At 25.8% G+C, this 26,694-nt stretch overlaps 2 protein-coding genes and 1 non-coding gene across 4 annotated transcripts in view; 2 read left to right on the top strand and 1 right to left on the bottom strand.

Moving 5' to 3' along the window:
* The first annotated feature begins 5,746 nt into the window (after positions 1 to 5,746).
* On the top strand, positions 5,747 to 6,869 carry LOC112604294 (SCAN domain-containing protein 3-like). Its single transcript, XM_025353261.1, has 2 exons — positions 5,747 to 6,491; positions 6,552 to 6,869. Exons 1-2 carry the CDS (start codon positions 5,868 to 5,870, stop codon positions 6,867 to 6,869), a joined length of 942 nt encoding a protein of 313 aa, XP_025209046.1. The 5' UTR covers positions 5,747 to 5,867.
* A 1,530-nt stretch (positions 6,870 to 8,399) lies between these two features.
* Trnal-aag lies at positions 8,400 to 8,481 on the bottom strand. The gene has a single exon. It is a non-coding gene; the product is annotated as a tRNA-Leu (tRNA).
* A 4,420-nt stretch (positions 8,482 to 12,901) lies between these two features.
* Positions 12,902 to 26,694, top strand: part of LOC112604414 (solute carrier family 22 member 21-like) — a 30,509-nt gene continuing 16,716 nt past the window's right edge. Inside the window, exon 1 of one of the 2 annotated variants that reach the window (XM_025353448.1) lies at positions 12,902 to 13,282. In XM_025353448.1, the coding sequence (XP_025209233.1) occupies positions 13,277 to 13,282 (6 nt within the window). In that variant the 5' untranslated portion in view covers positions 12,902 to 13,276. Of the gene's footprint in view, positions 13,283 to 21,980; positions 22,079 to 26,694 lie in introns of those variants that run through there. The other variant, XM_025353449.1, reaches the window with a different exon arrangement.

The raw sequence follows: 26,694 nt of genomic DNA on the forward strand, positions 1-26,694 counted from the left end.
TCCATTATCGCCAACGTTTATTTTATGATAATTAGTTACCTACAGTACAAGTATTAGGTATATTTGGCATGTATAATGAACCCGTAGCGTATTATATTCATGAATATAATAAATAATCCAAAATGATTCTTTTGTCAGATATTAGCCAATGGCAGTATTATATTTATACTAGCATTACGCATTAAAGAATAAATTTGCATAGTATAAATGAGTATGTTCAATCTACAAATATTTAGTTCAATATTATGGTCGATATCATACAATACGATCGATTACTGCAGCAGAAAATTGAGAGTTTATTATCCGATTTAAAAACTTATTTCAAATTTTCAAAAATAAAATATTTGACAAAAAATATAATAATAAAATAGCAATAATAATAATAATAATGGCATGGCTAATAAAAATGTGTACTAAATAACAAGCAATATTCTTCCTTGTAGGTATATATAAAAGAACAGCCCTTTTTTATGTTTCCGTTTTGTGATGACACTATTTAACATTTTTACAATTTTTTTCGCAAAGTTTTTCAAAACACCTTCTTGAGTGTTACTACGTCGCCTGATTTTTCTTTTTCTTTCCCTGATGGAAGTGGGAGGGTGAGGGAGGGAGAGAGGGATTGTATTTTGATTGTTTTCATTTTGTGATGACACTATTTAACATTTTCCAATTTTGTTTCACTGAGTTGTTCAAAATATTTTCCTGAATATTACCACATCACCCAATTTATCATTTTATTTTGCCTGAGGGGAGAGAGGATTATATTTTTATCCTTAATTATATAAAACGAACTGGCCTTTTTTATGTTCCCGTTTTATGACAATACTATTTTTTAACATATTTAAAAGGTTAGGTTGTAGCAAATACTATTATTTATAGTTGAATTTTATTCGTCATTACAGACATTTTGAGAAAATACAAACTACACATGGGCGAAGTCAGGTAATTCAGCTAGTATAATATAAAGTGGGTATAGAAAATAAAATAAACATGTTAAAAAAAAATTCAAATCATTATTATATTTAATTTTAATTTGTTATTTTTCTTATTTAATAACCTAATACTGAAGATTTTGTATGTATTATAAGCATTTTTAAAAAATATCAAAAGCCTATATCTTAATTTGCAATGGTGAATTATAGTATCTATATAGTATATACGATATAATTTTTTCAGTTTTTTCTTATATTTCCCTTACTGACGTGCCTGGCGTCACAAAAAAGTTTTTTTTCCGGCTATATCTATATGGTATTTATAATATACACGGTTTAATAATTATATGATGACAAGTTTTCCTGGAACCTAGAATTATTGTATCATGCATGTTTTTTATGAATAAAAAATATGCTTAAACTAGATAAACTAGATATAAGTGACCGTGGTATGATGACGAAATATCGAAAAAATAAATTAAAATAATGTGTACAATATTTAAATAGTATATAACGTCAGTCATAATTTTTAAAAACCTTGAATATTCACAAATACATTTGATATTAAATAAAGATACTCGTTTAATGTTTACTGACTTGACAACCTTAACAGTTAACAGTAATCTATGATTTTATTATAATGTATATTTTATCAATTTAAAATAAATATAAGATATCGATAACTAATAATATTAAAATAGGTATCATATCAAAAATTAAGCCTATAATTTAGATTTTGAATGTAATTGAAATTTTGAATAATAAATTCGTATATTTTGTTTTCAAATATGATTTCATGTTTAAACCAACTCAAATTTACAGGTTCAGTATATACTACGGGCTAAAATCGAAATAGGACAAATCTTAAAAATTTCTTGGCAAAATGTGAATTGTCTACGGAATTTTGAACCTTTACCAGGGAAAATAAAGTTGTAATCTGCATCATTTGTGAAAAACCGTAGCAATTATACATTTGAGTATTTTACAATAAGTGGTGGATACCATGTGTTTATAAATATTATTGTGTATCGTGTATAATGTTAATTTTAAAGATAAAAAAAAAAAGTCATAAAGAAATTCATAAACTAATTATTATTATTATTGATCATATAAAATAGTACATAATAATAAAAAAATATTATTAAAGTACTTATACTTATTTAATTTAATTATTTACATCAAAATAATATTATGATACATTATTTTACAATACTGTGAAATATTCAAATGTGTAGTTGCTATAGTTTTTTCAATATTATGTTTATCACAACTATGCTCTATACAGTGAGATAGCGTTATATGGCCCAACGAAAATCTTTTCTTCTGCATCTTCATATGGTACTCTACTATCGAGAGCGATTCTATTATAGCAGTGTGTCACACGGGAATACATAAAATTGGCATGTTCTCTCGTTGGATAGAGTATATGTTTGCCAGTACAAAATTTGAAGTAGGTATAATGTTTTGTCATAGTATCAAAGGAAGTTCACGTCTTACCTTGATATATCTGAGGACTTAGTTTATTTATTCGATTTAGTCTTTTTCCCGTAACATATAATTATGTAAAAATATATATCATAATAAAATATATCACATTTGCGCAAATGGCGCATACAATTCATTAATTATTGGTCTAATGACATTCAATACATCTGGATTATTTTTTTTGGCATTTAATTTGCAAAATAAAAAATTATCTATAATTAAACCAAACTTTTCTACATTTTAAGTATGAAAAGTTTTAATTCTAACAATCATGCCATTAGTTATAATATTATTTATATTCATTACAGGCATAAGGTATACGCAATAATTTTTTCATTCAGTGCGTATGAAAAATAATAATAGTTTTAATAAAGGCTTTTAAATCTTAGTACTTATAGCCTAAAAAGTATTAATATACTGCTAAATGTTTAGATTAATGTTTAAAACTTTTTAATTAACCATCTTTATGTAGAACTATAGATTTAAATTTAAGTTTTATTTATGGTCTATAATTCATAATGTTTAAAATGAATAGTGACTATTAAAAGCATAATATATTGATATGTCACTATGTCAATATAATATATAGTACCTTGATGTCTTATCACTAAATAACAAAAAGTCTACCTTGATGTCTTATCACTAAATAACAAAAAGTCAAATTAATTGTAAAAACAAAAGGATTTTGTATAATAATCATGATAATATTTAATTTGTGAATAATTATCATTTGAATATTATTTGTTATAAGAGTACACTGCTTATTTAATATTTCGTATTTTAATTTTAATTTACTAATTCAATAATAATAATATTTTGATAGTTTTATTCTTTGGAGTATGATTTTAAATTTTTGAAAAAATATATGACATAATATATAGATAGGTAGGTAAGATTTTGATTTTATTTCTAATAATTTATATTTATTATTTTAAATAAGAGTTTCCTCTATAATACATTACAATTAAAACAGTTCAACAAATGCAGATATTATAATGATAATTATAATGTAATTACAAATAAATAGGCATATAAAATATAATAATTGGTTGATAATTAAAATCAAGTAAAATATAAATATAATAATTAAAATCATTACTTTGAGTTTAATGGGACAAGATATGGAGATAATTTTTATGGAATGCTATTATTGTGTTTTTGAGACAGTGAATAGGTTTAACTGGTTATGTGAATATAAGATTTTGATATTGATATAGATGGAATTACGGTCTGGACCAACTGGGTCTTGATCTATTTGGTTAAATTTAAGATGTTGATAATATAATTGACTAGCTTATTTAATTCTTTTGTTATATTTAACTAATTGCTTATTATATTGAATGCATGTTGAATTTTTAAAGATTTAATTGCAGTAACTAATTGGAAAAAGATTACTCATTATTTAATCATTAACCAAGATTTTTTTGCCTCAATTTCAAATTTTCATTTTGGATAACATAGTCGGTAAATAAATTAGTAGGTGATACACATAAGCGGAACTACAGTCTGAGCCAACTGAGCCTTGGCTTAGCCGAATCGTGCCCCGTATTAATGTAAATACAGTATACATAATAATAATAATGGACATAATAATACTACATTATACAAAAAAATATTTTTGAAAGTAAGTAAAAATGCTTAAAAAATATTATGATTTATTGCTTAGTAAAACAATTATCAATTATAATTTAGCTGAAATTATTATTAGAAGTGTCTGAAATTCTGAATATAGTAATTTAATTTAAGAAAATTTAATATAAAGTGAAATACACAAAATATAACATTATAGTATTTTATTTATATTTTGTTATTGCTTTCGCTTAATTTAAATGGTCTCGATTATAAATAGTGTAGATACCATAGGTATATGCATGTTAAAACTAAGCTATACCACTATGACAGAAATGTCTTGGCAATTTGATACTTCCATTTATTGAGATTTACCATGGCAAAAAATATCAACATTCTTTGAAATCTTTGTTTTAAAAAAAATATTTTATTGATTTATATTTACTAAATATTAATATGTACAAACAAGTATTAACTATATGACTTTTGAAAAATATATTTTGTTGTTTGAATTTTAATAATCTTATATATTTCTATATTTTATATTATTCTAAAGATTGTTATAAAAATATAACAGCACTTAAGTAATATGTTGAATTAAAGAAGTTTGAAATTTTAACTTAAAACAAAGAAAATGATCTATTAAATTGAAAATACTTATACGTAAATATCATTACTTAATTTTTTAAATAAAAATCATAGTTGCTTAACGTTAACACAAATATACAAAAGTATAATTATAATTATATTTATATATAAATAATTTGTGTTTAATCAATAAACTAAACCTTTGTTAATTTATAATTTCTTTGAAGTCACTTTGATGTTTTTGGGGCATACGTAAACTGCACCCAAATAATCTTTTTTTTGTAAACTGCGCCCGAAATTTTATCTATGTTAAAAAGGTATAGTGTAAACTGCACCCGACTTATAAACTTATCAAAGTCTCTATGTTTGACGATTGTGTACTTTTTCAAGTATATCACAGACATTTTATTTTTGTCAAGAAATACCAACACGTTATCGAATATCTATACGAAGAAGCTCAAGTATGGGCTCAAGCATCAGCAGAGCCAACTTTAACCACAAATGCACGCGAGTCTTTTCATTCTTACTTTAATTCCAGCTTTTATACAACTCATCCAAATATTTTCATTTTTATAGAAAAATTAAAAGAAATTCAATTAGAAGTATATATTAAATTAAATAGTATAAATAAACCGTTTAAATTCCAAAACTCTAAAACCAAAAAAAAAAACGTGAAAAGTTAGAAAAATTAATCAATAAATATAATAGTAATCAAATTTCAATTGATGAATATGTATCTGTCGCATCCATATCGCGTTATTGTACGTTTCGCGAAATGGACAACGTTTGCATCCATTTCGCGAAATGAAACCGCGATTTCTCCACTTCACGTAATTACACAATATGGATAATATTTCGTGAAATGGATACCTAAACTATCGTCAACGGAACTTGTTCCGTCATTTGGATGTCCATATAGCAAAACTTAAAAAAATTTTATTTTTATATATTATATATTTTATTCCTAAAAGTTTAATTAAATTATTAATTTTAAGTAAATGTTTTACAAATATTATAATATTATAATACTTTAATACAAACTATTATTTATTTAGACATGTTTGTGAGTTATGACAACAAGAATTACATTTTAAATTACCTTTAAAACAAGCACATTTTTTAGTTTAACATTTGCCTTTACAATAACAACTAAAAAAAACCTTGACCTCCAGTTAAAGAAGAGACAATTTCTCTTAATGACATTTCTTTTGTCTTATTCACTTGCTCGATGTCAATGAAGTTTGATGTGGCTGATTGTATATTTCCAGAACCATACCAACCTTTTAGTACACCATGTTCAGTTCCTATACGGTTAAGGTCATTTTTCTGATCGGTTTTCTTACGTTTGGCGCACCAAAAATACTGCAGAGCGATAACGGTAGGGAATTTGTTAATTCTATTATAATTGAATTGAAAGAACTTTGGCCAGATTGCGTTATTGTTCACGGTCGACCTAGACACCCGCAGAGCCAGGGAAGTATTGAGAGAAGCAACCAGGACATAGAAAATATGTTAAGAGCTTGGATGAAAGGTAATAAAACAAAGAAATGGTCAATTGGACTACAATTTGTTCAATTTCAAAAAAATAGTTCTCATCATCGTGTGATTGGTAGGTCATCGTATAAGGCTTTATTTGGGAATGATCCAAAAGTTGGATTAGCAACATCCAGTTTACTAATAGAAATTTTACAAATATTGGTAACGGAAGAAGACTTAGAAGAAATCTACAAAGAAGATATTCAAAGTGAGATCGAAAAAATAACTGTTCAATGTAATGTTTGCGGAACAGAATGTCATATGGAAACGGACTCCGCCGAAGCAATTTTATGTAATTTATGTGAGAAGAATATGAAAATTAAGGAAGCACGTCATTTAGGAGCTATAGAAATAGAAAAGCAAGCCGAAAAAATGTTACAAGTAAAATCATTTTGGTTTTTATATTTACTTAAAATAATTCATTATTTCATTATGCTATAGGATAATAAGATCAAAATACCAACATTTAAAGTTGGAGACTGTATTGTAATCCCGGTTCCGAAAGTAGATAGAGGTCCTACAAACCCAGCTAACATTATTGCCGTAGTGATCGATCAGAAAAATGACCTTAACCGTATAGGAACTGAACATGGTGTACTAAAAGGTTGGTATGGTTCTGGAAATATACAATCAGCCACATCAAACTTCATTGACATCGAGCAAGTGAATAAGACAAAAGAAATGTCATTAAGAGAAATTGTCTCTTCTTTAACTGGAGGTCAAGGTTTTTTTAGTTGTTATTGTAAAGGCAAATGTTAAACTAAAAAATGTGCTTGTTTTAAAGGTAATTTAAAATGTAATTCTTGTTGTCATAACTCACAAACATGTCTAAATAAATAATAGTTTGTATTAAAGTATTATAATATTATAATATTTGTAAAACATTTACTTAAAATTAATAATTTAATTAAACTTTTAGGAATAAAATATATAATATATAAAAATAAAATTTTTTTTAAGTTTTGCAATATGGACATCCAAATGACGGAACAAGTTCCGTTGACGATAGTTTAGGTATCCATTTCACGAAATATTATCCATATTGTGTAATTACGTGAAGTGGAGAAATCGCGGTTTCATTTCGCGAAATGGATGCAAACGTTGTCCATTTCGCGAAACGTACAATAACGCGATATGGATGCGACAGATACATATCCACCATATTATGTTATTGTCTGTAATATTTATAATTATTTTAATTTCTAAAACTATATATTTTTTAATTCCTAATATGTTATAACAATATGAAGTTATTATTTGTAATATTTAAATTTATTTTAATTTTTTAAATTATATTTAATTTTTAATTATTTATATTATATATCTGTAACGAATTAAGTATTTCACCTGTAATTTATTCGGGCGCAGTTTACATGTATGATTTTGTGTTTACCTGTATCTTAGGCGCAGTTTACAATCGCCGTGTTTTTGAGTTAGGAACCCAAATATATTTTGGATAATAATACATATCATATTATTTGGCCTTATATTTTATTATTACTTAATTTTTTTTTATGTTGTTTTATATTTTCAAGCAGAAGAAATATTTAGAAAATGTTATGTAAGTTATAAATATTATATATTATACATAAGCCTAACTTTAGTCCAGCCCGGATCTGATTACCTAATTAAAGGTACCGATCTGGTCCGATTCGGAGCTATTAAATTGGCTTCCAAACTCAGGTAATCGATATTTTTACATATTAAGTTGGCTCCCTCAACATTTATTTTATAAATCCAGTAAACTACGATGGATCGTGACGAACTGCGAGAATTGAGTTTAATGATATTAGTGAAATTTCTTAAAAATAGGTAGTTAAATTGCATAAATACGACGATGGTTGTGGCCGTTTAATGCGTTATCGGATTAACGATTAGATAATTTCAAGCAGTTATCCGGGGCTCTGTGTCGTTAAAAATATTTAAGTCGTGTATTTTTTCAAAATGTTATATTATGAGAGTCGTTTGTTGAAAATAATTATACTGGAAGCAATTTCAACGTTCGGTTCAGAAAGGTCTTCACTGTTTAGTGTCTACCTATAATTGCTAATGCAATAAATATTATTTTAATAATAATTATTTATGGCAGCGATTCTCAAACTGTGGTACGCGTACCACTAGTGGTACGCGAAAGACTACATGATGGTATGCGGAACTGTGGAAGGCCGCATGGTGGTAGGATTTTTAATCATCAGTGGTACGCGACTGATTGATAATATACTTAAGTGGTACGCGAAATAAAAAGTTTGAGAACCGCTGATCTATGGTGTAAAACATAAAAAATTCTACTGGCAGCGGTGGGATTCGAACCCACGCCTCCGAGGAGACTGGTGCCTTAAACCAGCGCCTTAGACCGCTCGGCCACGCTACCTCGGTGAGAAATCCCTGTGAAACAGAGGTACTTTCGATATGGGTAAAATATTCCTAATTCGTCTTAGAACTGATCATAATATAAAGCTCTCATGATTTTTTTTTAAAGAAAATCTTCCAATATATACCACATGTGGAATACTTAAATACGTATCACTATCTAACATATTTTAATTGAATACTAAACTTCTCATAAAATGTAACATTTAAATCAATTTATATTTTCTAGACTCGACCGCTTAAATATTAAAGAACCATCCGAAATAAATTTCTATCACTATTAAACTTATATTCACCATCTAACAGGAAAACCAAATTAAAAATTTTTTCCTTATTTTATTTTTATATAAATATGTAAAAAAAGATGTTTGCCCAATAACCTATGACACTGAGGGTTTAAAATAATAATAAAAAATCAAGTATAGGCATCATTCATATATATTAAATTCTTATACAGTTATTGATCAAATTAAGTTTACATGCATGTAGATCATTACATAATAGAGTTAACTATAGGTTTTAGTGAAATTAAAATACCCATATATCAAGGAAAATTATAGATTAATTGTAAAAGTACAAAAATTAGAAGAATAATTTACAGAAGTACAATATTACAATTAGATTATTATACTATTTTATTATTGTAACTTTTTAACTATATCAAAATATGATTAAAATAAATTTAGTGAGTTATTGCACTACATGAACCAGATCAAAATTATATAAGTAGATTTATTTGATGATAAATTAATTATGCTGGATTTTCAAAAAAAAATTAAAAAGATTAATTTTAAAATTTTAATTTATATAGAATGCATATGAAATGTTTAGATTATTTATTTTAGGAATTTGAAAAAAATACCAGTGATGCACTAATTAAATAATATAGATAACTAATCTTAAACAAAATAAAATGTTATAGGAATATAGAATCCTACAGATAAATATTTCAAATAAAAATTAGGAATTCATTTTCACGGGTAAAAAAAAGTTTAACTATGATTTTTGTAATTAATAGCTTACACAATTGAGTGCATTAGTCAATTACCATGGTCACCTTGCTTTTATGGCTGTATATTAAATGCATTTACACATGTACTTAAATAACACGAACTCCAACACATATAATACATATGAATTAAAAATACTCGTGAAACTTTAATGTCATGAACACGTATAAAAAATTATACGAATTCCACGTATAATAGGGACCTCTACATTATCAGTAATATAAATATAACAAGAAAAATAAAAGAACAAATGTCATAGAAAATATTTAAATTTAAAAAAGAAAAAATACAAAGTGAAATAAAAACAAGATATTGATTATATCTACTTCAAGTTATTTGTTATGTATTTCTTAAGACATTTGCTATAAAAAAATTAAAGATTTAAAAAAAAATTAATATTCTTATTAGTTACCTGCAAACATTTTGAATTTAATTTGTAATTGAAAGTTTTGTGTAAAATATATTAAAATATTGTCAGTTTATTGGCATTATTTTAAAATTTATATTTTTCAATAATTCAAGACAATCAGTTTAGGACAGCGGTTTCCAACGCATGAGCTGTGGCCTATACTTATGGGCCTCGAGTAGCGTGGTACTGGCCCGCGAACCATATAATATTAACATTATTAACATCTATATTTAAAATAATGTTATTAAATATTTTTTTACACAATTTACGTTATCAAAGTTTGAATGTAGTTTTATCTCGTGAAGTTCGTTTATCATTTATAGGTACCTGTTATTTGTCATTTTTATCATGCACGGTGTGAAGCGTGTGTCGGCTGCGCTAAAATTACACTAAGAAACTTGATGGGCTTTTCGAAAACCTATCTGTATGAACGAGTTTTATCTCTTAATTTTTTTTTTTTTTAAACATGGTAATAAACTGAATGTTGAGAGTTATTTAAGACTAAGACTATCTAGTTTTAATCCAGATTTTAAACATCCTCGTGGAGGACAAGCAATGTCAAAAATCACATTAAACTGTTTAACTTGTGATAAAGTTAAATATTTATTTTTTTTTTTTGAACAAATAATTGTTTTTAATAATTCTTCTATTTCTAATAAATATCACATATATATATATAAATATATATATACATACGTTTATAGATGTACTATTAGTGGGCCTAAAAGATTTTTTTATAAAATTGATGGTCCGCAATCGGCACAACTAAAAAGGTTGGGACTTGGGAACCGTTGGTTTAGGACAATTAATAATTTATTTAAAAATTTCAATTTAATTTGCGTGAATCGCTATTTTAATGACTGTATAATGTATATAGAAAAATTAATTGTAACGTCTTAATCAGAATAACGTACGCTATAAACAAAATATTGATCGTATAAAAATATGATAAAATTATTTTGAATTTTGTTTAAATATAAATGCTAGATTATAGAAGGGCATAATCAAAATGTAAATGGATTAAAGAGTAACATAATATTTTTAATATAGATTCATCTCTAAAATTTCAAAAGGTGCGTTTTAAAAAACCTAACTTTACAGATGCTTATATGGTCGTTAAAAGATGTAAAACAATTTGTTATTGCTAAAACTATTATTTGTCAATAGCTAATCCATTGATAATCTAAAATGACTTGTTAAAATTTGGTAAACAAAAATCTGAATATCTCAATTTTAGTTTGTAATTTTGTACCACAAATTGTGTAACTCATTGCAGTAATTAATTATTTTAATCATGATGTATACAATTACAATTTTAAATTTACAACAATAATAATAAATAGTTGATTTTGTTTTGTTTCAATCATTACTCAAAAGAAAATTAGTGTCACTTTTTTCTTTTTTTCATCTTGACTTTATTTGAAAATTAAACAAATAACTCTATGATTTTTAAACGTAATTCAAACCAAATACCTATTAATAAAATTTAAAAAACTTACATTCACAAAATCATGTTTTTTTTTAAAATTAATCATGCTAAACGCTTTTATAAAAAATTTCACAACTGTCTATCCTCTCATTCAAATCCACTCATTAAAAACTTATCATCCCTCACAATCCCAGGTAGCCCTCCAAGGCGACTTAAACGTAAATGGTGCAGAGATTTATTACTTTAAATAATAACATATAAGATATAAGTGATATAACTAAATATATAATTTATAATATAAATACTAATATATAACTAAATCGCATACGACTAAACCAAGTCGAAAGTGTCATAAGTGGGTAGCTTCTTTCCTCAAATTTATGTATATCACCTATCACCCTATTTGTTTGTCTCCCTTATCGCACATATACTTATTATGTCTAAGATTATATATTTTTTTCTAAAAATAAAAAAGAAAAAATTAATCATAATTCCTATAAAAGTTGACGTTGACATACACATTTTTTTTTAAAAATAATTATTATATTAATTAAAGGTAAAAAAAAGTATTAGATATCTGGTACAATGACGATAATTATTGAAAGGTTGGTTGATTTTGTATTTTAAACATGTCATAAAAAAATTTAAAATGTGCCATTATTGTGTGTCATTATAATGTTATAGTCACTATGTGTGATTCAGTCATTAAGAGCCTACCGAAATGCCAAAGTATTTAATCCGGGTGTGATCTAATTTTAAACCGTGGACTCTGGACTACCGCCCGTCACCGGAAGCGCACAAACCGAAACCTGAAAAACGACGACGCGTGCTCCGTGAACGGGCGGCGCGGAAGTTCCATAACTCGGATAACTCGCGCGGTCGTCTGTACACTGGTAGCGCGTCGAACTTTTGCTCACGACGTACGCGTGCGCGTATTATACGTGTACTGCGTTGTAAAAAAATTGCATTTATTCAGTCGCCTTGTTAACGTTTTTTACGCGTTGACCAATACTGACGATATCGACACCCAGAAGCCGGCGCAGTGGCGTGCAATGTGTATAATGCATAGGAAATAGGAATAAGATAAAAACAATATACAATTTCCGTAAAGGTACAAAAATAATAGGATATACCTATAGGTAAACGCAATGGGCGGAGCGGCGTCGGTTACAGCGGATGGCCGCCAGACGCCGCCAGCGGCAGCAGTAGCAGCAGCTGCAGCTGTGGCGAGACAGTGTAAAAACTAAAATGTAAAAAAACCACCGCACTGAATGCAGCGAGGTTTCTACGATTATATAAACGCGCAGAGGGAGACACTGTGACGTGAGCGCGAAGCGGAAACGGGGAAAAAAAAAATCACAAAATATTATTGCTAACGAAAAACAATAATAATAATATAATTTACGACGACCGCCACCTTCACCAGTCGACCACCATCAGGTCTGTCGGCGGGTGGGCGGCGAACTCAGTACGTCACACCATTATGTATATAAAGATGTGTACCTTTAATGTACATGATGTTATGTATTGCGCGGCAGACGACGATATACACACGATATCTGCACATTCAAATATATGTAATATTTATTTGCACGGACCGCCGGCGTGGCACACGCGAACTCTCCAGCGCGCTGTCAGTGTTGTCTGCGGCGTCTTTGGCGCACGTCCATGCACGGTGACCCCACGACGCTAGCAGTGCACAGCCCCCGCGAAACTCGCGACTAGACTGTTATCGTCATCCTCGTCGTTTTCAGTGGTAGTCGCGCACCCGCTCGCAGTCTTCACAGTTGACGCCGACGACAGTCGTGCATGCGCGCACGTTGCCGCCGCGGTCTCGTCGCACGTGCCTTTTTTTTCTCCGATCAACCCGCAGAAACTGTGATAGTAATACAAATAATTACTCTGATTTAATCGTTGTAACACCAGAACCAGATAGATCATCGCCAAGATGTTGGTAAGTGATCGTCGTGTATTCTATTATTTGTATGTATTTATTTGTTACGCCCTAACGTCAACCGTGGTTTAAAATAAATAATAATATACCAGAGCCCAGAATGATACTATTATTGTGATATTAACCATGTAGGTATTCTAAACTGCCATATGTGTGTATTTTTTCACTACTCGCTACGTCGCGCTGAGAATCGCATCCCTGCATATTGTATGCTAGTCTGGCGCGAATCGTCCATAATATCTCTTGAACCGCGGTATTCTTATTATTTAGCATATTAATAAAATATTCTATAAACCCTTTGTAGTTTAAAAAAAAAAGATCGTTTAATAAACTGCATTATAGTACACACAAGTTGTAAATAGAAAGTCAGAAGTCTACGTTGCAATGTGCGCTATAGGAATGGTACCCTGACGGAATGAAAAATTACGAGACTCGTGTTGAACAAAATATTAAATCGTCCGCAAAATAAGGGAAACGATTTTAAAGTAATTGCAATCACTACAATAATTATTAACGCATGTTTATTAGTTATTATATATTTATGTCGTGACAAACTGACCGATTTGCGTCAAAATTATACACCCTGTACGCGTTCGATAATGAACGAGAAACTAGAGTCACACGGATTGTTTTCCAGAATAGGTTTATATATAATTTACTGATGAAATAACAGTTGTTCGTCACACAATTGGTCTCTTTTCTCGTACTTAAAATACTCAAAATACTTATTATATTTTATTTATGTCGAACTATTAATTCATTTAGTAATATTAATCACTATATTTAAACGTACATATCAATAAATGTTTATTTTATCGTTCATTTAAATTTTATTACGATAGAGACAAAATCGAACGTTGCTCGAACACTTTTACGGCTAGTAAGTAGTAATGCTAATATAACATTATAATGTGAGTAGTGACCCGCGCTACCATCGCGACGTCACGCGTAAGAAACCGCGTTTATTGCGTCATCGTTTTTCCCGCCACTGCCGTAGTCGTCATCGGCCTAAGTTACGAGCACCCCCCAAATTTGACACGCTCGCCAGAAAGCGACATGTTTGTTTAATAATTTTTTTTTTTTTGGCACCAACTTCTCGTTTCACTGAAATGAGCGCTGCCGACGCAGACGTCAACCCGTTACCGTTGCTGCACTAGAAAATTGCTTTTTATGTACCAGTCCGCCATCCGTTTGTCGGGCAGACGAACTTCATTATGTTTCAGTTCTCATTTATACTTATCCGTCATCTGTACTGCAGTATGGGTACGTCTGCGGTCATAACCGGGTTATTTAGTGGTTATAGATCACAATGTAAAATGCATTATTGGATAGTCATTAAATCGTATTGCTTGTTGTTAATTTACTATCGCGACGAAAATATACGGCTGATTAAAATATGGGTTTTTATCATTTTATAATATAAATTATAATATTTATATTATTGTATTAATGCATAAAAGTCGTTTATAAAGATTTCTTATAAACCTTTGATAATTATTTAGACGGTGCTTTTTGTCTGTAATAACTAATGAGTAACAACAGTTTAAATTTTTAGACGTTGTGATGTGGGTAATGTTTAATTTGACTTTGATAAATTTGTGTTTCTTAGAATCCGTGTCTTTGTAGAATATAATATAATGTTTGGTTAATTTAGTTGATGATTTAAATCTTACATTGTTATTTAATTATTTAAGCGTTGGTTAATATCTCTAATTTGGAGTGAAATTTGAATATTATCCATATTTAAATTACAAGTTTTTAAGACAATTACTTATTTTTCTACACGGATGAAGTACAGAATAATATTTATAGAAATGAAAAATGTGTATATTTGTAAATAATTTGTAATAATATAAATAGGTTACCTAGTAAACCCATTACTTATTAGTCATAACTCATCATTGTATATTTCTACTTTTTATAGTTTATACAATCAAAGACTTCTTTTGTAACAATAGGATTATAGCTAGCTGTGAAATTTACGATCTATAAATCATGTTTAATTTAATATTCTATCAAATGTTGGACACTTTAAGAAAAACTAAATTAATGAACTAATATTTGTAGATGCGGCCAAAAGACAATAAATGTTTAGAAGACTATTAGAATTATTTATAAATGTTAAAAAATATAGTCAGAAATTAAATAATTCAAACACTACTAAATTATGATTTTAAACTAATGGAATTTTATTTTTTACCAAAGATATTTAATGTTATTTTTAATTATAAATTGTACATTATCTAATATCTATGCAGTATAAAATGTACAATAAGCGAATGTGATGAGAGTAAAATTAAGAATAAATTATTATTACATATTTATACGAGAAAGAAATCATATTAGCAACAGTTATATTGATTCTTTTTTTTTTAACTATTATTTATTTTGAAACGATTATTAAGGATTTGGGTTACATTTATTGTAAGTCACAAAAATATATTTTCATTGTACATTTTATTTTTTTTTTTACGAACTGGCTTTTAATTTTTTGTAATGATTATTGCTTTTCTTAAATATTGTTATTCATTCAAATTTCCATAAAAATCTACGTATCTATTCTCATATTCTTGAAAACTTTTTAATATTTTCTAATAAGCGGACATTGTTTTTTCAATTTAGATTTCGTATAATAATTTAATAATATTTAATAACATTAAAAAAATTACCCGATGGATGAATTATTAATTTCAGAAACTTTATACCTTAATATTTTTTTATGGATATTATTTTTTACCTTACTTAAATAGATAATATTGTAATAAAATATTAACAATTATTATTATACGATTATAATTACATATTAATAGTTACTATATAATAAATTATTTATATCTATGAAAAAAGTTATAATAGTAAGTATACTCAGACTGTGTAGATTAAAATAAAACAATTTACTTTAATGACTTAAGCATTTCTGCTTAAGTTAATCTGTTATCCATGTAATACATTTTATACGAGTAAAATTAAATTGTGTTATTTTTTTGTTGCCACTTAAATTTACTGTAAACAATAAACCGTGTACTTCAACTACCACGTGGAGTATCTACACCTATATCTGTAATACATAGTACATATTATTGCCTATACAATTATAAATAAATGTTAATTTTTATTATCATTTAGTAGATGACATTTGTACTCAAAATAAATATAGGTAATGAATATTATTTTAGAAAACGTATAAGTATAATTATCAATATTCAAAAATGGATGAGTTAAATAACTAGGAAGTAAATAATTTGTAACCTCTGAAAAGAAAACAATTATTTTATATTCATTTAACTCTAAAATTTTTAAATAATTGCAGTGAAATATTACGAGAGGTGATTCGAATAATATATTATCCAAAGGACTTCTAAATTCTGCGTGTTACTTTTATAATACTAAGTTGAACATTATCACCTTTTATATAGTTAAAATGCTAGAATTTTCAACTTTGAACATGATTTCTGGTAGTAAATGAAATTTAGTTAGTACCTTGGGGTGGTTAGATTTTTTTGATAATTGGAGAATAAACTAAGGAAAGATGGGCTAAACTACTTTTTGAAAATATTAATATCTTAATTTTTCTATAATTTAAAAATAACTGTAGAAACTTGAGATTGTTATTGAATATATTTACTATTATTATTATTATTATTATTATTATTTTTTTTAATGTCGATAAAAACCTATTTATTGGGTCAAAATTCATGAAAATTTAATACAAGATTCCAAAGTCCACATAAGTTGATTTTATTTATTATAATGTTGAGACATTAATATTATTTAATTTTTTTGTATGCATTTGAAGTTTAAACTTTGACAAAATTCGTCAAAAATTTTTTTTTATTTTTTATTTTTATAAGAAATATACAATCTGTACCCTGAAACGCAATAAGAATATGGGCTGATTTACAATGGCATGAAGGAGTTGTCGGAACAAGTATTTTGTGCAAAACAATTTATAAAATCTTCAATTATTTTTAGCTTTGATTTGAAAATAAAATACAATATTCTTCATAAGTAGTTAATACTAAAAAATGATTGTTTTTATATATTTTTTTAGATTTTTTTCTAAAAATATCAAAAAATAAAATTTTTTTAATATTGAATACCAAAATCCTTCATAATTTATTCTTATATCTGTGTTAATTATTAAAAATACATTGGAAATATTTTGTTTTATACGCATTTACAGTTTAAATGTTTATAAAATTTTTCAAAATCACAAAATTATATAATTTACAAGTGTTTTGAAGTGAATAATTTATAAAATCTTTAATTTTTGTAAATAAGGTTTGAAAACGTAATATAATATATTCTACATGAGCGTTTTATATTAGAACTTAAAAAAATGTATATGAAAACACTGCTATTTTTTATAGACGTTCGAAAAAGTTCAAATTTGAACAAAATTACGTATTTTAATGATATTAAATATTTTGTTATAAATCAAAAATGTTATTCGTGGAAAGTTCAAACATTTTACATTTCATATTATTATGAACTTTACATAACGTAATGATATTTTTGATTTATTTTCAGATATTGTTACTGTTGTATGTTATGTACAGAAATATATTAATAAATGTTGATATAATATGGTATAAATATATATTATTATAGTAACAAAGTATTAATTATTTATAAATGTAATATTTTCGCAAAGAATAAATATCAGCCAACCGTGATATTAAAAGTAAAATAAATGTCTTTGATATTTATATCAAAAAACCATATTTAATTTAATATACTTTGAGGTGTAGGTTGATAAACGGTTCCTATTCAGAATCGTTTTTCGTGTACAATGATATACCTTTTGATTCACTTTGAACACACCTATAACAGTAACCCACTTGACTTTTAATTAATAGTAGAGTGGTACTCACTTGCCTACTTTAGTATACAAATAGCTAGTGCAATTAAATTAGCTTGTAATTATTAATAACTAAAAATCTACATAATTTACATGTGCTCTAAAAGGATAATATTTACCTTCATACTGTATAAAATGCTTTCTTTTTTTTTCAAAGGCAGTAGTTCTTTATCATTTATTAGTTAAATTCAAGGTTGAGATAAAAATCAAATTAATTATTATTTATTATCATTTCCAAACCCATATCTTAAAACAAAACTAGTTATTTTTAAAATATGTTGAATAAATTATTTAACGAGTTAATTGTCATATTAACCAAATTATTTGGAAAATGTTATCATTTACTATAATTTTATCATTTAACAAATACCATGCTTATAATTTTTAATGATTTTACTAATAGTTATTTATAGTATAAATACCTATTTATAAATTTTCAATTTTAACTGTTGATTTTTATATTTAAAATGTTTTTAGTAATTGTCTGTTTAATTGAGTTTTGATAAAATGGTGAATAATTATCCTTATAGAATTGATTTTTAATTTACATCATAAAATTACAGAAATTTGTTAAAAAAATAATTAACTGGACCAGTCCATGGTTATATTACAAAAATACAGTTCCTTAGAAATATTTATTTAAATATATATATATATATATATATATATATACATATTTATAAATATTAAAAATGTAGAATGTGACAAGTTACAAATAGACCATCCAGACCATAGTTGATTGCTTATCTATATTATGACGGATTGTTCGATTGTCATACATACACGTTTTATTATGTATTAGTTTATAACTTATAATTTTTTATAACAAAATATAAAGTAGTTATCTAATATCAATATCACCGTTCTTATTTACAAACTTAATTTTTTTGATGTATATATCATGTTAATCTATGTATTTTTATTTTTATTTATTCTACATTTTGACAGCTTGTTAACATTTGGTCTATGATATATATTATTATTAGTTCATACGTGGAGCACCAACCTAATCTTGACATGCTTAATATATATCTTTATCATTCCGTCTTTGCCCACTTCCAATTTTTGAAAATGTTTTTTATCAATATTGAATATGTATAATTTGTATAAATTTGAACGACAATTTTCAAAATTTGTACAATCTATAAGTTTTCCAGTAACCGAAGAATAATAGTGGGTGGGGTTAGAGTGATGTAATTTCAACCCCACCCATACTTAAAAATTATATATTCATAGATTTAACACTTTAACTGCACTATAATTTAGTTCGTAATTTGTATAAATTTATATGACCATTTTTATAATTTGCACGATCATTTTTCGGCTATTATTTTAGTTACTCAAAAAAAAAACGGCATTCTGGCCCCACCCGCAAGACATTTTAGTCTTTTTGTTTATTTTCTCATGTCATATTTTAGTACGTAATTTTTATAAATTTGTACGACCGTTTTTATAGTTTGTACGATCGTTGTTTGATTATTATGTTCTGGCCCGCTAGATTTTAATTTTCTAAAAACTGGCCCTCTAGTAATTTTGATTTGCCCATCCCTGATATTCATCATATATATAGGTATATGTCGTATGCCGGGCGATTGTAAATTCCACCAATTTATAAGTAGTCGATTTTTGGGTTGAATTTAAACATGTAAATTCCACTGGTACGTATTTTTGATCTGAAAACTTGTTAACTCCACCGATGGTAAAATAAGTAACTACTAATTAATAATCATTATTAAATATTACATAGTATTTTTAAATTTGTTTAAAAAATGATAAAAGTATCTAAATTTTAAATATATTACCTATGTATAAATAAGAAATCTGTACATAAGTTATGTACCTATTATCTATTATAACTTATTATTATTATTGCTTACCATTGTTTTATTGTTATTGCGTTTTTAATAATTTCATATTATACATATACTCTAATACTAATTAATTTATCACAAATGTAAAAGGGGAAATCCCTAATATCTAAATAAAAATAAAAATTTACCGGTGGAATTTGAATGAAAAACGGTCTAAAAAGGTTACAATCGGTGGAATTTACATGCGCCCCGTATACCTTATGGAAAATTAGTTTTTTTGCGAAAAGTCTATAGGCTCTTTGCAATGAGATAGCCCGTTTGCGAACTACTTATTATTTTTCCAAACAGCTTGCTATTTTTCAGACTCATTGCATATAGACTAACAGCAGCTAGGTTTTGTAAGAACTACAATCATTTTATGGTAATAACTATTTGACTATTTCATTACTAGTTTTATTTTATATTACTAACCATATTATGTAACATGTAAACTGAACTATTATATTATTATATTTTAGGCACATTACTTTCTTTTTACTTGCAATTTTGCCAATATAATATTTTGAGTTTCTAATGGTCCACAATCTGCCTTTGGAATATTGACTAAAACATAACTTCCAACTTCAATTATAACTAATTACTTATCGCTAGGTTTAAAATGTCTAATGTGTTTAAACAAAGTAAAATTTCTTGTAAGAAGCAGAAAATTTATTTGTAAATCTAAAAATTTCAGTAGATTTTTCAATATTTGAATAAATCGGATTAAATAAATAGCTAATACATGAAGAGGAAATACTCTTTCAATATAAGTTTATGACAAAATGTTTTTGTTTTTTTTTTAATTTACAAAAGAATAAATGTAGGCAGTTATTTAAAAATTTTAAAATATTTTGCTTTTTTGAGGTACCTATTTGTACAGACATTTAAAACTTTTTTTAGTTGTATAAGTATCTAAAGTTCAAATATTTACAAAATTGGTTATTTTAACGGAATTTAATTATTTTTCCTTTAAAGCTTTTAGTTATTCTATTATTGTTTTAAATACATTAAATGTAGAAACTATATAAATCGTTCAACGTTACGTATTAAAATTTTCAAAATGTTTGAAGTATTTAAATTAATTTTATGTTGCTCATATCATGAGCCTATTGATACCATTATACCGTATATCGATAAAAAATTATGAGTTTAATGTAATATTTTTGACAAAAGTTAAATCATCTTACTGAATTGAGAAATAATAATAATAATAATAATAAAAAAATAATTTAACATAAACTATCCTTCAATATTATAGTACTAATCCACCCGTCACTTTTGTTGCTCAGAATCAGTCATTTGTGTAGGTACAAATGTACAATGATTTATCATTGAATTTAAATATAACATATCCATTATAATGTCACAATGATCTACTCTATGTAGATAAAAACCTACTTAAAACCTCCTATACAGCAAAGCTAATTTCACGATTTTCTTAATTTAACTAGAATTAAGATTTCTGCTTCTCTATTCAGTTCCTAAACCTTAACAAGTCTAATAAATTATAATTATATATCAAAATTGTATTGACAAATTTCACATATAATGTATAACAATATTGTTATGTGTTTATGACAATAGTGATCAGTGATCACATTTTGCGCATAAATTATTATTTAGGTATTCGTCATGTAAATATTATTAGTACAATTATGGTTAAAACAGCTTCGCTGACTATCATCTTATTAATTGTTCAATAAAAAAATAACGTATACAACATAATTTATGAATATATGCATTTACAACTTAACATTTTAATTGGGTTTCATGGTGTGTATACTGAATGTTAAATTAATGACAAAAAAACAAATATGATTTACGAAAGGCGAAAGTAGGATAATAGGTATAACGGTTCCTATATATAAATTAAGTATATACATACTCTATTTGTGATCAATAATAAATTATAGTAGGGATACTCTAGTGGGGATCTAATGTAGAGATGTTCATAAATTGCAATAGGATTATACTAGATGTAGTAGCATCGAGTATCGAGAACTGTCAACATCGAAGCTATTTTTTTTTATTTAATATTTATCCACCGCTTCAAACTTACAGTCTCATTCAAAACAATAACTTCAGGTGACGTATATTGTTGAATATGAATTGATATGTATTATTATTATTTTTATTATTATTATCGTGTTAACGAAATCGCTAATATATTATTTTTTTGATAGATATAAATTCTATAATATATAAGTGATGCACGAATCCACTGCCATTCTTGTTTGTATTTATTTTTAGTCGGAAAAATAATGTAAACAATGTTTCTTTAATATTAAAATAAAGTATAAAAGCGCATATTAATGAAACATTGTGTTTAGATTTCTAATGCAGTTTTGAATATTTTGTTGTTTTTCTAGGTATATGTATAAGATTAGAATAAATTAGCTATCTACTATACATATCTCGTACGTCTTGCTCGTACAGGTGTTCTTTTTTTTTGCAAAGACAAAGAAACCTTTTTTTCAATGCGGAATATTTTTTAAATATATACTATAGTATATTATGTATTTATGTTTGAAAATATTTGAATATAGTATTACTTTTGAATTTTAATCACTATCACTTTAAAAAAAAAAAATTATTTTTCTAAATTTCTTACAAATTTTCATTGTTAAAATTTAAAATTTTGAAATTTAATTTCAATCCCAACTATTAATCGTCTTTTGTAATTATTTTAATTGTACAAAATTGTTATTTCATAGGTACCTATATCAATATATCACAGCTATTACTCTTGACATATTTCAAGATAAGAATAAGCAAAACGGTGTATTGAATAAATGCTTTGACAAAAATATCAATTATGATAAAAAGTAAAATACTTATTATAATTGTGGTTGACCCAGAATTAATAAATAAATATACATATGTAAATTAATATAAAAATAAAAATGATAAACATATAATTAAATATTAATATCAAATAAAATAAATTTAATTTACCTTTAATAATAAATAAGGTATATAAAATTATGTAGACGTCATTATAATAATTGTAATACATTAGACTATTATAAAACCAGTTACTTATAACTTTACAACAATAATTTCAATAATAGAAGATGTAAGTTAGGTATAAGTATTTTATCGTATATTTTTATAGTCGGTGTAAAATATATTTTTAATTATATTTATTTACTTGTCTTTAAAATAGATCATATTTTGTATTCCATGTATCTTTATATTTACATACGTTTTATTAACAGTGACAAATGCTGAATCAATTATTAAAAGACAAAATAACATTAATATTATTGACTATAAATGAGCATCGTACACATTTTAATACACGCGTAAAAAGAATATTAAAAATTATGATTTGTGGATTGGCATTTTTCTTGATTTTCGTATATCACAACGACGTAAATAAAATCGTACTTTATATAAATTAAAAATCTAATACAATTAATTACATTGTTATAAATAATAATTTTTAGCATGTTTTATAAATTATAATTAAACGTTTGTATGCTAACATTACTCACACTATTTTCAATTACTAATCTATGAACATCTAATCTAATCTAGTATTTGGGGTTTAGAATATACAATGAATTACGCATTAATCTGATTTTACAATATTTACTTACATGATGATTCAAATCAACAAATATTTTAGCTGTTTTTTGTTTCATAATAATACATTTATGTAATTATTCAATAATTTATAAACTATTTATCTTAAATTAATTGATATAGGTAAAAGCTACACTAAAAGTACAATGCGATTTTATATATATAACTATATATTTCACTATTTAAATTTCAACGATGTTATTCATATATTGTGTAACATAAAATTTAAAAATATATTTCGACATTCACTTTTTTTTTAAATAAATACTCACAGATCATAATAACATCAATAATTTATTATGTATGTAACATTACTTTAAACTAATAGATATCGAACTTAATATCATTTCTCGTTCTCCCAAGACAAAATCAAATGAATTAGGTAGGTATTTCATATAATCATAGTCTATATACTTAATACTCATGCTTTTAGATTTATCATGATGCAATGAGTGTGTGCTACATTACATGATTTGTTTTGAAAAGAAATCGAATATCCATTATAATCAATACAATTTAAAGTCGTATCAATAAGTGCATACGATAAAACATTTCGATTTATTCTGGAAAATTGAATTTATATATGTTAGAAATCGATAAAACATATTTAAGTCCAGATTTGTCAACTATATACCAGTCTTATCCATTTATATAAACTCATATATTTATAAAAATACCTTGTAAATCATTGTGTATGAAACGAGTTGCTTGGGAAATGTTAAAAAAATTACATTCAAAATAACAATTAATACAAACGTAAATGAAAAACAATTCTTGGCTTTCATACCTTCATTTAAAGTTGTTTGTGTATAACGATGAACATATTTATAAGCAATGGAGTTAGAATTTAATTGGAATTTTTATTAGGTGGGATATGATAAATTAAACGAGTTTGTCAAACTTTAAAAATCTTAATTGATTTTTGAGAAATATATTCTATATAATATAGTGAAAAAGTGTTTATTTCGGCTTGAAAAATTTTCAATATTTTTTAGTTATAAATATTAATAAATAAATGTTTTGCACTAAAGTATATCTCAGACTTAAAATTAAGTTAAAACAATTTAACTTTAGAATAGTTAGAATTTTAAACCTATGTGTATTGTTGCATTTTTATTAATTTTAAAGCTATTGCAATTTTATAAATTAATAACACATGGTAAAAACATTTATTTTTTTATGTTAAACTTCTTAAAAACATTCTTAAGAACAAGTTTAAAACCAATAATATCATCATCAAGGTTCATTTTGTACCAGAATAATTTATTTAATCGTTATACATTTAATTCGTTTAATTTTAAATATTGTACGTGTTGATAACCGTGTAAATGATTATATTTTTAATGATAATTGATATTAATTTTAATTCATTTTAAATACTATCTTTGTGTGTTATTATTGCATTATCATAATTCAATAGTAGAAAGGCCAATTGATATAACCCTCCCTTTCTTTGAAATTAGGGTAAAAAAAAAACGAATCACAAAGACTCTTATTATATTTATAGTATCGTGTAAATAATTGTTTTCTTTAACTACTAGATTAATGTTTCGTAAATGAGATATAACAACCAATCCTAACAAAAGTTTGATTAGGTACCGTATTATTTAGGTTATATAGTGATTGTGAAATCATATTTTTGAAAAATAAATTATATTGTAAAATTTAATTTTATGAAATATTGTAAAATATATGTCAACATTTCCAACATTTATCACCCGACCTTTTTAAATCATAAAAAAAAATACTACTAAACTAGTATATGAGTATTTGGTGAACGTCCTCCAAATATTTATATAATAGTGCGAGTTTTTTAGTATACTATACGGAACATCCAAATATAAAATATATGATCACCAAAGAAGATAGATCTAAGTTCAAATTCCCCACTTTTGAACTTTTCAAATGTCAAGTTATTCAAAAATTAAAATTTTAATTCTATCGATTACATTTTTTTTTATAGGTAAAATAATTGGAATATTAAAGTGGACATTTTCATACCAAAAGTGAGAGTATTTTTCTAGATTTGCATCTTGTAATTGGTTTTTGAACTATAATATAAAGATTTTTTTCTTGTATTGCGGTGATAATAGATTAATAGTTTTTTTTATATTCCCCTTGTGAAAAATTCTAGTTGCTGCGCCACGTGGTTTATTTTGTATTGAATACTCGTATAACGCATTTAATGTCATAATACGCCTGCAGAAAAACAGCATTTGTGCAGAAGATAGTGAAACTATTAAAAATATATGTTTCAAAACTAGTAATGTAAAAAAATATTTCATGTGGCTATTGAACTCAATATATCATCATACCTGATACGAATAAGTAAAATCTCGAAACTTATAACGCTATCGATTATACTGTAATATTTTCATAAATATTCCTGACCTTGGCCCTCTGCATAAATACACTATAAACAGTATCATTCATTATTTTTTTTTCAAAAATGAATTATTCATAAATAGCCATAACATTTCTTCATCTTAATTAATTTTTTATTTATGAAAAATGTTATATGTCTATTCAAAATTATTTTCTACTTGATTAGTGAATAGAAAACGTGTTTTTATAGCTGTAATATTCATAGAAATATTATTACATGTAGATAGTAGTTTTTGTAGATAGATTTATACATTAAGCACCTACCGAATTTTGAATGTATTTAAACTCGTTTTTCGAAAAGCAAAACCTATTCGCATGATATTAGTGGAATAATAAAAGCACTCTCTTAATTCAAAAATATGTACGCAGATCACTCAACAAACGATACATTGCGTTCTTTCATAATATATTAATTTTACTTAAATATTTATTGTACAATTATATAATAGTAATATTATTATTAAATATTTTACATTTTTACAATAAATATGTAAATATGTAAATATGTATTATTGAACAATACATTGAAAATATACCAGTTTCAAACAATAAATAATAATGAAAAAATATTAAAAATTAAAAGAAATTTTAATGTCGAATTGGATTTTGATCACTAAATAGGTACAGAAGTAATCTTGCCGCAATTTATATTGTTTTATTTTTAAATAATTTATAATTATTTTCACAGTATCAATTATTATAATTTTTATACAATTAAATAATTTCAA

The sequence above is a fragment of the Melanaphis sacchari genome, unplaced genomic scaffold (assembly GCF_002803265.2).
Source record: "Melanaphis sacchari strain LSU unplaced genomic scaffold, SCAv2.0 Contig11_pilon_pilon, whole genome shotgun sequence".
Lineage (NCBI taxonomy): Eukaryota > Metazoa > Arthropoda > Insecta > Hemiptera > Aphididae > Melanaphis > Melanaphis sacchari.

What these genes read in the sequence shown, in the direction of transcription:
- LOC112604294 (XM_025353261.1), top strand. Translation starts at nt 5,868, where the DNA reads ATGTTCAGTTCCTATACGGTTAAGGTCATTTTTCTGATCGGTTTTCTT. An exon ending in AAGCCGAAAAAATGTTACAA is followed by an intron (nt 6,492 to 6,551) that starts GTAAAATCATTT and finishes ATTATGCTATAG; the next exon opens with GATAATAAGATCAAAATACC.